Below are 12839 nucleotides of genomic sequence, written 5' to 3'. Positions count from 1 at the left end.
TGCCATCGATTTAAAAGGGATTTCTTCATCAGATTGAAGAAAGGTTTGAAAGAACCATTAAACAACATTTTAGGATCTTAAATTCCTGCTTTCTCCACAAAACTTGTTACACGGGGCGTATGGGTAATATTTTTAAAAAGACTTGCTTACTAAGTAATTGACTGTTGTAGTGATGCAGGGAAAATCGCTAGGGTTTCAACATAAAACTATTGTAAAGGTAGATCAAAAAAAATATATTTTATTAAATTTTATAATTTGTATTGCAAAAAAATTATATTTTTCATAACTTTATAGAGCTGCCACATACTTTTTGTTAGCAAATGTACTTTAAAGATTCTTGTATTTGTTGTTAATAAATTTTATTAAATTGCCTCATAGGAAAGTAAACAAAGACAGAAAGAGAAACACCTAGGGACTTAAGAGAGCCAACGAGAATCGAACGGGTTGCAAAAAAACGGCATTGTGCAAAAACAATTCGGAAGCTCTCAGTGCTCAGTTATGCTGTTGCAGCGCAGCTCTGCCGGCTGTTACCGGTTTTTATGGCCGCGGCAGAAGCAGCAGCGACAGCAGCAGCAGAGGTGGCAGCAGCACCAGAAGTAGGAAGGAAACCAGAAAGCGCCCCTCTGAATGGGTGTATTGGTGGACGACGTGCATTGGTGTGTGCGTGTGTAGCGTCTGCTGGCGCTGTCTGCTGTGAAATTGTTGAGGCAGGTCCTGGCTGGAATACGCGAAAATAGGTACAGCCAACGAACTGCGCTCCAGACGACCCGACCGACGGGTGTCTCTGTGTTCCGGATCTGTGTGAGGATGTGGATGTGCTACCACCGAATGCCAAAGTCAGAGCCATCAGGAGCAAAAGCAAAAAGCCGAAAGCTGAAAGAAGCATGGAAAAACATGTGGAAGAGTGGCAGGCCAATGGGTGAAGACTGAGACCTGAAGGCTGGATGGAGCATCACAGTACATATGTATGCTGCAGCATGGGTCTCAGAGCTGGGAACTGCTTGCTGCTGCCTTTTGCCTTCTGCCTGCTTTCTGCTTGCTGCAAACTCCGAACAACAAGCCGTCCGTGGCAATGGCAACACACATACCGACCCGATGTAGCCAAAACACTCCACTCGATAGATACAGCCGCAGTCGCCGCTCTGCCGCCGCTCAGCCGAGCATAGTGGCATAGCTATAGCTTCAGGTTCAGCCTCAGTTTCGGTTCTGAGCTTCAGCTGCAGCAACGTTTCCTCACTATCCACCATCCACTGCCCACTATCCGTCCATATTCGCACATATATCGGCACTATACATGCATTATATATACCGGGGGGAGGGCCGTCTCCCTCCCGACTATACACACACTTTCGCGACTAACTATTTTTTCGTGTTTTTGGCCATGGCCAAGAGATGAATTGGTAATGCAATTCTGGCAGCTCTCTCGCTGGCTTTCCTTTGTTGCAAATTGAATCGAACTGCAGCGGGCGATCGGCTTACGTGGCCGGAGAGCCGAATCAGTGGGGGATTGTGGATAGAGGATTAGGCCAAGTCAAGTGGAATTGTTTCTGCAAGTGGGCCTACAGTCTGTAGAGGAAAGAGGAATAAACAATAGATGTAAATACCTGAAACCATGGTATCATTAAAGGATATTGGAGTATCTATTTAAGGGGAGGGTAAGGTCAAATCATGCGAAAAAAGCCATGTTTTTGTGATTTTTTTCCTGACGACACAGTTAAAATTTATTTATTCAACCAACGGTATATTAAAGTATGACATTAGAAGAATGTTTAATAAAATTTTTACAAAAAAATATTTAAAAATATGGCAATGGTAGCAGTTGTCCGGACGTGTCGCCAAAAAAAGTTGAATTGCGGTGCCCCTCATAACTCGGTGCTGGATCATTTGTAATCAAAAAATGAAAATTCATTCGTTAGATAATAGTTCGCCCCAGGTAACGCTGTAAAGGTTTTTTGAAAATTGCCATTTTTTAATTTTTTCGAAGACTTTGAAGTGAAAAACTCAATTTTTTGGGAAAAAATCGGTTAATTTGTCATTGCGAAATCAAAACTATGAACAAAAAAAAAAAAACTCGACAGCGTTACCTCGTAAAATATGTACAGAAATAGTGTTTAAAATTTCAAAAGGATCGGTGCAGTAGTTTTGAAGTTATGAGGGGCACCGACTTTGAAAACGTGAGTTGTGGGAATAACGCTTTAAAGTTTTAAACAAAACAAAATCCAGTGTAAAACGTTTGCAAGCAACTTCGTCAATAACTAATAACTTCGTCAATTTTGCTTTAATTGACTTGAAATTTTGACACAATATTCTTCAGATATTATGCATTCAATTTAAAAAATAAAAAAAAAATGGAAAAAAAAAAAATTTAATACCTTACCCTCCCCTTAAAAGAAAGTTCATGTTGACTAGAAAACTAATAAAATATTACTTCTTTTATTTCAGATTGCTGAATGAGGTCTATAGAGGTCTATATTGGCGAAATTCGTAAATATGTATTATTTTAAATCTTTTAAACTGTTGTTAAACTCTATCATTATTTGCAGATGACTCAGAGAGTCCTTGGATTCCCTGCAGGAATTTCACAACATTATCAAATGGGCCCTCCATCAAGGGGTTGCTGACTCTATTTCCCAACCGGAGACCATCCGGAGACCATCGCAGGACATTAAGGAGTTGTTATCCAACTCAAATGGTGCATACTTACATATGGACCATTAACAGAAACCCGTAAATCCGAACTTGTGCTGTTTTTTATCTGTTACAAGACCGGCATTATGGGAGTCTGTCAATGCAAACAACTGGTTTTTGGCAACAAAATCAAACGAATGTGTCATAATGCGAGACGACGCGGTCATAAATCAAATAATCCAACAAACTAAACAGATAAAGGATATAAACAGATATAGAAATCCTAGATAAACTTAAAAATTCCATTATAACTGAATAACTTTAATCGATTTCGAAACAATGCCCATTATGATTTCTTCCTTCTGACATTATTTTCGACATTATTTGATTTACCAAAAACCGACCCACTGAGTGCACCCAGAAACCCCATTCACGACCTAACTACCCAGCAAAAAGGACTACACCAAGGACCTTTTTCTCTCTGGCAAATTGAGGTAGTAGGTTGTATAGTAGCAACTAAGAATCGTACTATACAATGTGCTAGCTTTCTTTGCTTGACAATAAGCCGCATTTGATTTCAAATATCCCCCAATGGAGTTCTACATAAATATGTATGTGGAATCGAAGCCATACGAAAGTGGTGATGTGATATAGTATAGTTTATGCTGAAACTGAAATCGAGAAAAGTGCCTCCGAGTCCATGCTCCGACTCGATCGGGAGTCGGCATTCGCCAAGCAAATGCATCCGCCGGGCGCATGTAAATATTGGTATTGGTGACATGTGCAAATGTTTGTATGGCTGATTCCCTGAGACCCTAACTTGTGACTTTTAATACCAGTTTCACAAGTTTTGATCTCCGGTATTGGACGCAAACTTGCTGATGTTAATAAAAAAGATAAAGCAAACGAGAGCCAAGGGTCCACTGCAGTTGCCAGTAAGTAGAAAATTTATTCACGTGCTAAAGTCTTTACCAGTTATGAGAATTGCATTTATAAGTAATTCTTGCTTCTTTCGCAGAATGCTGTAGAATCGGATGCCGAACCCAGTAATACAAGCAACTCCTCACTAGGCTTTACATTATTTTATTATCAATAGTTAAGACTACACACTACTTCTAGTGATACAGATACAAATATGAGAAAGATGGGAAAGAAGAGCATGATCTGAACAATTTCATTGTCGAGAAAGTAAAAAATATATATACGGTTATCGTAGAATGGTTATGGTTCACTGATGCGTGCACTTGTTGTCCTTGGACTTCTTCTTACGATCTTCACTTGAATTTGATCGTCGAGTACCCTGAATCGGCATGTAAGGCGGCGTGGGACTGGCGCTCTGATCTGTTTTAAACAATTACGTCAATATATAGCGATGCAATATACGGAGGGCGTTAAATACATATATACCAAAATTTCCGGACTTGGAGTACTTCATGTGGGGCGCGATGTCCTGGCCGCTGTGATGGGAGCTGTCGTGGGAGCCGGCCTCGGAGCCGTAGTGCTCGGATCTGCGATGGAATATATTATATAATATAGTATAATATAAATGTATAACATAATAAAGTTAAAATTATATTTCTTGAGTTAGTAACTAACCGCGTCATGGAATTGTGGGCCTGCATTTGCTGCACTTGCTCCGCCGCCATGTGCAGGGACACGGGTCGTTGTCCTGGCCGGCAGTTGTCCACTGGCAGTGTGTATATGTCGTCCTCTCCCCTGGTGGATGGCAAGTTCATCTGCTGCTGCTGCTGCTGCCGTTGCATGGAACTGTGATTGGAGCCTCCGCTCTCTCTTGTGAGGCTGCCGTTCGTCAGGGTTCCGTTGTGGTGGCGCTGCTCGCGACTGTTATTGAGGACATCGATGGGATTCGAGTAGGCCTCTACGTCGATCTCGGGGTGGTTGCCATTGCTACCAGAGAGACAGTCCTGGGGCAGGGCAAGAAGGGGGCCGCAGTGCGAGTTGGTGCCGCAGAGCAGGCTCCCGTTTCCGTTTCCATTGGCGGCAGCTTCCTTCTGTTGGGATTTCCTCAGACGAGCCTTCTCCTTGGCGCGCTTGGCTTTGGCCTTCTCCTGGAAAGATTTTGTGATTAGCTTCAATGTAGTATATAAAAGAGTTTAGTCCTATCTTACCCTTTCCTGTAGCATCTTGGCCAGCTCCTTGTCCTGCGCTTCAATGGCCAGCATGCGATCCCTGTGCTCCTGCCGCACGCAGTCCTTGGACTCGATGGCTTGCAGACGCCGAGCCAGAAGCTGTTGATGAAACATGGGATTAGCTTGAGTTAAGGATTACTGGAGTATCCACCGACTCACCTCATCCTTCTGCTCCTGCTTGAGCTTCTTGCTCATCTCCTGGATTTCCTCCATTGGCAGACCGATCTCCCGCAGGCTGGCATAGTCGCAGGGATCCACGTACAGCTCGATGTCGTCCGCGTGCTGTTGCATGTGCCGCTCGGCCGCCTTGGCGGAGGCGCCCAGCCCGAAGTTCCCCACCAGCTGATCGTACTTTTCGGGCGACAGTTTCTGAAATTTGGGTTCGGTTCTTAGGAGATTCTCGTGAGACGGCGTGCGCTGCTTGTGGCTCTGCAGAGGTGTTGCAGCTGCATCGACAACACTAGCTGATGTTGCTGTCTCCCCGGCTGCGGGTGTCGCAGCTGTTATGTTGTAGTCGCGAATGCTGTCAGCAACATCGGCATAGTCCACGAGCTCGTCGATGTCAGCTGCCTGCGGAGTGGTCTGGGGAGTGGGTGGGTGCTGAGTTATGGATGAGGTGCTAGGTATGTTTGCTGAAGATGTTGTGGATGTTGCAGATGTTGCTGCCGGGGCATGGCGACGTGTCGGCGTGGATGGATGCTGCTGAGGTGCGTGATGAGAGCGCGAGTGATGTGGCTGCTGCTGCGGCAATGATAAGCTATCACTCACCAGCAGCTGGCCGTGTGTCTGTGCAGTTCTACTGGGAGAGGTGCATGCCGCAGCAATGGCGGTTGCCGCGTTCACCGAAGTGGTGGCTGGCATATCTACAATATTTGGTACGAGCGATAACCCTACATAGTTGTCTGTTTCTGAAAAGTGTGGATGTTGCTGCTGCTGGTATCTAGCCTGCTGCGATGTGCTCGGCTCTGGGTTCAGGCCGTTCAGTGTCAGGTGTTGTGGCTGTTGTTGTGTCTGATACTGCTGCTGGTGTATACTTGCTTTGGCGGGGCGGGGCGGCGGGCGGCTCTTGTCGCGGGTTGCAGGTGGCGGCACGGGCGGCAGGTTCACATAGATCTCCTGCAATCAGTTGAATGAGATGGGGATCGCTATGCAGTCCAAGGAACTCACCTGCATCTGCTTGGCTATCAGCTCGCTCTGTTGCAACTCCTTCTGCTGCTGCTCCTGCAGATCTCGCTCCAGCTTGTCGGCTATTTCTTTGGCTACTCGCTTGTCGTGCTCCTCCCTGCAGAGATCGGAAGATTAGTTTGAGATGGAAACAGGTTTGGGGGTACCTATGATAGTTACTGTTCTGTCAGTCGTCTCCGGTAGGCCTCCACCCTGCGCTGGGCCTGCTCCTTCTCCTTGATCTGCTCGTGCAGGGCTGTGGGAAAGTCCTCCCGGACCACCGCATTCCTGTACCGATTCCCCTTGTAGAAGTCGTTAACTGCGAGGAATGATGTTATGTAGCATACATGTATTTGGCAAAAGGGACTCTACTTACTCTCTTGGGACTGCAGCTTGTAGGCCAGGGCGCCGTCCTCCCGCACGAGCCATTCCTTGCAAACTGCAATAAGGAAACGAACAAAATTCTGCTGTGAGTGGCTCGAATCACCTCTCTTATGGCTCTTAATGACAGTACAGGTATCTAATGTCGCTGCCCGATCCGATTACCACTAAAATCTCTAATGAAGCCCCCCAAGATCGTAAAATCTGTTGCTCCACTTGACGGTCCCCTCCCCTGGTAATACGATGAGTCACATTCGGCCCTGCATGGAAAACGGGTTCAAAACAAAGGAATTCCATTGAAGTTGTAATCCCCTTGGATGGGGCCCCTAGTCTGCGTAGTCCGGACACTTTGATCGATTTAACCAACCGGAGAGAGCGATCGCAGCTCATTGATAAGCGAAAGCGTGGTGGAAACTTGCCACTAATTGTGTGCGTAGAACTTGCATCGTTTGGGGTTCGTTTCGGGTTATTTATGGGTCTTTGATGTCTGTTTTGTCAGCTTGATTTTTGTCAAATACACTGGGAAAAAGAAGCCATGGGGCATACGAGATAATATCTGAGTACATCTAAGACCTTGAGAGTATAACCCAACCTATACTTTACTTATAAATAAAACTTGTTTCTTTCTGTGTACATATAGAGGATCTACGCAATTGAAAATGTCTGGCTGTCTGTGTTCTGTTCGGCCAGCGAGTTGCTGTCATTTATCATTTCATTTCACCAAGTTGGGGCAGCAAGTTGGGGGAAACACAACTCTCAGTCTCGGTCCCAGTCTCTGGAAAGGGGAAAGTGGTTTTTGCTTGTTTCATGAAGTACATCTTGTTATCGGATTGATAATCGGTATCTAGTTAGATACACAAACTTGATTGAAAATGACTGCAGAAATAGATAAGATAAGAGATGTCTTCTGCTAATCTATTTCTAATTACTAACCATTTTACCTTTGTATGAGAAACTCCTCAGTTATCTCGATTTGTCACCTTTGTCCCCCTGACTTCCCACACTCGAACCTCCATTAAGTTCCTTCCAGAACGCCTATTAACATAATTTTCTTATCTCCCTGCACGTATCTCGCATAAAGGCTCTTTGACTTCCAACTGTCAACTGGCAATTACTTGAACTCCGACCCTAGATTTCCTCGCCAGCGAGCACTTGTAATTAGAACTCTCCGACTGGGAATGAATTATGGGTCAGGCCTTGGGAGCAACAACCTCCCACCACCCGCCCCATCCCCAGCCCCAGCTCCCTCTGGTTAATGCGTTTAGTGGCGATTTCACTCAATTAACTGCAATTTGAAGCAAAAACAGAGGGTCCTCACTCCGGCGGACTTAATCAATTTAGTTGTTTGATTTCTGACTGCCCATACCCTCTGTGTATCTGCATCTGCAGTGGTAAGCTTGTAGCTAAGAGGATTTTTATATGCAGGGGCATGGCTGGCTTGGCTGCCAAGAGTGCGCTTTGTGCCGCGGCATAAACTGAAACACAAAGTATTTTTGCAAACTCGCACTTTACTTGGCTGGGTCCGCCGAGTGGTTCGGCCTGATTGCTCGGCTCAGGTTGCTTGCTGCTTGCCCCACCCCCTCTCCACTTCCCCTCCTGCCCTCTCAACTGGATCAAACCACTCCCCTGGCATATGCAACCCTATGTTTATACCCTAGAGGTGTGCGGTAATACAAGCCTCTGGCTCGCAATCAGCTGGAACTATTTTTAAAGCATTTGCGAGTATCAGATGGAGGTACTTACTCCCTCTTAAGTAACTTAAGAATCCTGAAAATATGTCTTATATTCTGGGAAATATCGGAGTTCAAGCTACCTAGTTTTAGTCTGATTATACAAGAGTATTTGAATCTTCGGCTACCTTACAGAGTATCTCTGTTTCTTGCTGTTCTGTGCTTTCAGCATATTACTTACAAAGTCTCGAATAAGTGTCAGTTTGTGTACATACTCATATGATTCTGTTCTTATGGCTTTCAGTTTTTTTTTCTCCATAATACCTCGCCGAGCGGGGCTTTTTATTATGCACACCAGGCATTCCGGCAACGGGCAAAATACAAAAAAAAACAAATTATACAGCAAAAATTAAAAAAAAATGAGAAAAACGAAACAAAGAAACCTGTGTGGAAATTAACTTACTGTACTCCATACGCTGCCGTTAAATAATGTTCCATTTGGTGGCATAGGAATTGGCCGAGGCAGTAAAAACTGTGCAGCAATACGTCTAGGAAAATTATGGCCAGTGTCACTCGAAATTGGTAATTCAAATTCGCCTGCCAGACAATTTTGAAATTCTTTCGATTTCCTGTTCATTGAGAAGTCTGTCCACGGACAGAGTGACAGCTGATTTATTGTTGTTGCCCATTTGGGGGCAGAAGTGAAATATTCAGCTGGCCCTGGAACGGGTTTGTTTTTGGCCAAAAAAGAACTGTTAACCTTTGCAACAAAGCAGGGTGACTGGTGCAATATGTGGGTCAGAAAAGCATTTTATCGACTTGACCAAAACCCACAAAAAGCAGAACGATCGGAGAACGGGTTAGTAAGTCGGGCATGATGCATGATTCATTGGACTTTGAGGTCCGAATTCTTTCGAATTCTGCCAGCGGGTGGCCAGGGCAGGTGTCGGGGGAGGGGCCGAAATTCTCGAAAGAAAGCAGCTGAGCTAAGGTTGATTGAGTTGCTTGTGTTTGTTTACCATACTCAGGCCTCATTCAGACCTTAGCCCAGTAAGTATTTCCAGAGAAAGACTGCCATGGAAGGAATTCAATTTGGCGAAAACAAACCTCTGGAAATCTACCTGCCAGTCTCAATTAACCTTGCAGCAGTCGGTTTACAGTTCACAGCTCTTGCCACAGCCAACCAGCCAACAGGTCTGCACTTAGAGGGCTTCCCCACCTTACTTTCTTCGTCCCCTGGGGGGGCTTTTCCCATTTCCCCGATGCACTGCCTCTGATTTGCCAAGTTCAGTTCGTCAGTTGGATGACCACGCTTGAATGGCAACGGCTCCCCGATCGCGTGAAGAGTTACATAACCCCAATGAATGGTAATGGGTATACTCACACCCATACTCAAAACCATATCCAGCTACTTATGCATAATAATCAAACGCTAAACAAGTGTGGAAAGCCAAAATTAGAAAGCAGTTTGACGGGAAAATTTATGAGAGAGCCGCCACAAAAATCCAAAAATCCAGGAAAATATGTTGTGACTCTTGACGACTTGCAACAGCCACAACTGCTGCTGATGCTCCTGCTGCCACTGCCGATGGGGCAGCCACGGAGAGAAGAAGACGCGGCGCCGAAAGTGGAAAAACCTGACTCAAGGTTGTTGAACATGCCACTGCCACTGCCACCGAACGAGAAATGCGGGCCGCAATGCCGACTATTTGAATGTTGCATCTGACAGATACAGAGACAAAGGCAGCGGGTGCGCGAGTGTGGGAGCGTGTATGTGAGTATATTTAGCCTGCCTTACATTGACCTTAGCCAGGCCAAGCTGCAACAACATTATACGGAGGTATACCTCCTCATCGGAGACGTATTTCATTCAAATGAAGTGGCGAGTTCGGGCTCACATTTCATTGATTGATGGAGCTGCTCATGCATTCGTTATGGCCAAAAATTAGCTTCATTTCGGTTTCATGCTACGATACTTATGAATCGAGACAGGCAAGCTTTCTCTGAGGAAGTCAGGCCATTAAGATGATTGTAGTTTTTTGTAGATGCATTAAAAGCAGGTTGAAACTGTCTTTATGGTTGTCAAATATGAAATATATTTCTTAGTTTATTTACTCCATCTAGCTCTCCATTAAATCCCTGCCCCCAGCACTCTTCATGTTGCATAAATTCATTTGCACTTGCACTGAAATCTTCACTTATTTTTAGAATTGCATTTACAAAACAGGGCCCTCCAGACGGTAGATGGGATTCATTATTTGGGCATCTTGAGAGTCGTTTTTTGTAGGCCACCGCCAGTCACCGCCATGACAAAGCGTCCAGGCCCGGAGGTGGGGGGCTCCTTTAAGTGCTATCCCCATAGAAATGCCGGAGGAGACCTCTTTCCCGGCACTTGCACATCCTGTCGTCGTGGCAAGTGAATCATTCCTGGCTTGCGAAAAAAAAATGCAAGAAATAAACTGCATTCAGGCGGCTCGTCATGCAACTGCTGCTGTTTCTGTTTCTGCCCCATGTCCTCCTACCCTGACACCCCCGGGCACAGCCCCCAAGAACCCCTCCACTTGTCGGGCAAAAAGAGGCCAGCAGTCGAGTGAGTTGGAGTCGAGGAGAGTTGGGGGCCCGGCCTGGCTTTCTGGGGGTCTTTTGTCATGCGTGCTTGGGCGCAAATGAAGCGGTTGCTAAATCCCCTTTCTGAAACCGTCAGCTGCTGCTGCTGCACGCGCTGTATCTTCAAGATACAAATGCTAGGCCGCAGCCTTTTTGCATGTCTGCACAGAAAGAAAACATGAGTAACAAGAGCTCTAAACTTAGTCTAGAAAGATAGGTACTCCGGTACTCCAGGTCTCCAGGTACTACTTCAAAATATTGGAATATCTTATGATATTAAATTTCAAGATATACATAGTTTTCTGTATTTTTCTCAGTGCAATCATTAAATGGAAAGTGCTGGCTATAATAATTTTTTGCACCTCCAAAGAAAAGAAGAAAATGTAGTGAACGTTTTCCCTTTCGGTTGAGGGGATCGCTCGACTTCCCCCTCAAAGTCCCCACCGAATGCAAACTATATAGCGCTGGAGTTTGTTTATTTTTCGACTGAAATTTCTTTCGGTCGGTCGTTGGTCTTCTGCTCTATGTGGAATACGCTATGGAGCTGCCTCAGCTGCTGACTGGCAGTCTTTGTTTTGTTTATCGTCTCACGAAGACTTTCAAAACCAAATTCGAGTCGGAAGCCCCGGGGCCCCGGGAAAAAAACTCGCCAACTTCTGGCGATTGTGACGGCGGGTCGGTCGAGAAAGTTTCCAGCTCGTGTCTTCTGGGGAAGACTGGTGTTTATTTTTCTTCATTTGGGCAATCTTTTTCATTAGCATAACAGCGAACTGTGTCGCGGGGCGGTTTGCACAACAATGTCTTTGTCATCGAGCGCTTATATTCGGATTTCAATTAATTGGACCTATTCAATGATATTTTTGGTGTTGCAACATGTCTCCATCAGACACATTATTTATGCAAATTTTTCAGGTCTTATATAAGGTTACTTCATTGGCGATAATATGCGAGAAACGTGTTTGTTTACAAATGACTCAACACACACTTTTCCAACTTTTGAGACGACACTCGAGCAGTTCTAGGAACTTGATGTTTGTTTTGGACGATAAATCAAAGATATAGCCCGATCGGCGGAATAAAAGGGCAAAGGAAACGTTAGATATCCCTGAATATAAGGGAGATAAATTCTTTAAAGTAATGCACCACTTTTTAAAAAAACATCAAACTGGTTTGATATTCTTGGAAACAAAAGACTCTTAAAAGAAAAGATCAAATTAGGAGCTTCAGGAAATTCCAGAGCCTCCAAAATTGTGAACCTCTGGAAGGTATGTAAGTGGCAGTTCTAACCGACTGAAACTAATCACTTCTATCTGGCCTCCATGAGGCATGATACTCTCGAACCCAATCAATTTCCAATTATCCGAATACCCGTACCAAATTGTTCATGTTCAACCAATTTGGAGTTTGGAATCGGGTTGGCTGGGTCTTAGGCCGCTTACCCTCATTAACATGTCCTGATCGGGGCAGGGACTCCTTTGTGGCTGGCGGTGGTGCGGCGGCTGTTGTGGTTGTGAAATTATTCATCTTTCTCCGCTCCTCCGGCCCTCTCTCGCCGCGATACTGTGTCTCGAATATTAATTAAACAACGCGAATTGTTCTCTCAGAGGTTCTCGGCTCAAGAACAGGTGTTTAAATCACGGGCTCAAGGACGCTCCCAGTTGTTTTTGTCAAGCCGCGCCACTCCTTCCACTCCAGTGGTTTTTGTTTTGGCCTTACTTGTTGAAGCGCTCGCACCGCCGAGATACAGATACAGAGATACTGCGGGCGTGAGCTCAATTAATGAATGGACTTCAAAACGATTTTCATTTAATTGCGTCGCTCTTGAGGCCTGGCCGCTATTTCACTTTCACACTGGCACACGAGAATAATTGTTATAATTCCACAATTTCCATCGGCAACACGCGCGCAACGACAGCTGCAATATGCAATTCAATTTGTATCCGCAAGATACATGCCTCGACCCCGGGCGGGCACTCAATCGAACCGAACTGGCGGCGGCTCCTCAGTCGACAGCGAACGGATGGCTGGATGTTGAGTGGCTTGGCTATCCGGCGACTAGAAACAACAATAACACTGCAGCCTGGAACTGAAACGAGATACAAAAATATCTGAGCGCATACTGCAGTGAGAGAGCGACTGGAAGGGCTGGAAGCAGAAAAGTGCTGCCAAGTTTTGGAAATATTTTTAAATTTGATTTTTTTATAAATATATCTGTTTTTAGGTGCATGTATCCATATTA

The 12839-nt window shown here is 45.1% G+C and overlaps 1 protein-coding gene across 4 annotated transcripts; it reads right to left on the bottom strand.

The window, feature by feature from the left end:
* Positions 1-3721: 3721 nt before the first annotated feature.
* Positions 3722-12664, bottom strand: LOC108123730 (uncharacterized). 4 transcript variants are annotated; one of them, XM_070277397.1, is made up of 10 exons: positions 12040-12664; positions 6319-6381; positions 6123-6261; positions 5946-6060; positions 5547-5894; positions 4938-5147; positions 4758-4877; positions 4225-4697; positions 4028-4136; positions 3722-3969 (listed from the first exon to the last, which is right to left on the bottom strand). In XM_070277397.1, exons 1-10 carry the CDS (start codon positions 12122-12124, stop codon positions 3850-3852), a joined length of 1782 nt encoding a protein of 593 aa, XP_070133498.1. In that variant the 5' UTR covers positions 12125-12664; the 3' UTR covers positions 3722-3849. The 4 variants fall into 4 exon arrangements, with proteins under 4 accessions (XP_070133498.1, XP_070133499.1, XP_017094507.2 ...); XM_070277398.1 differs by having other exon boundaries at positions 5817-5894; XM_017239018.3 differs by having other exon boundaries at positions 4938-5894; positions 12040-12663.
* Positions 12665-12839: the final 175 nt, after the last annotated feature.

Source organism: Drosophila bipectinata, chromosome 2L (assembly GCF_030179905.1).
Source record: "Drosophila bipectinata strain 14024-0381.07 chromosome 2L, DbipHiC1v2, whole genome shotgun sequence".
NCBI classification, from domain to species: domain Eukaryota; kingdom Metazoa; phylum Arthropoda; class Insecta; order Diptera; family Drosophilidae; genus Drosophila; species Drosophila bipectinata.
The sequence above is the reverse complement of the archived record's forward strand: the minus strand, read 5'-3'. Positions and strand labels throughout refer to the sequence as shown.

Bases quoted from the DNA above. Each gene is read 5' to 3' on its own strand.
- LOC108123730 (XM_017239018.3), bottom strand. From the start codon at position 12,124: ATGAATAATTTCACAACCACAACAGCCGCCGCACCACCGCCAGCCACA. The intron at 6,262-6,318 runs GTAAGTAGAGTC...CATTCCTCGCAG, and splicing joins CAAGCTGCAGTCCCAAGAGA to TTAACGACTTCTACAAGGGG. The intron at 6,061-6,122 runs GTAACTATCATA...CGATCTCTGCAG, and splicing joins CGGAGACGACTGACAGAACA to GGAGGAGCACGACAAGCGAG.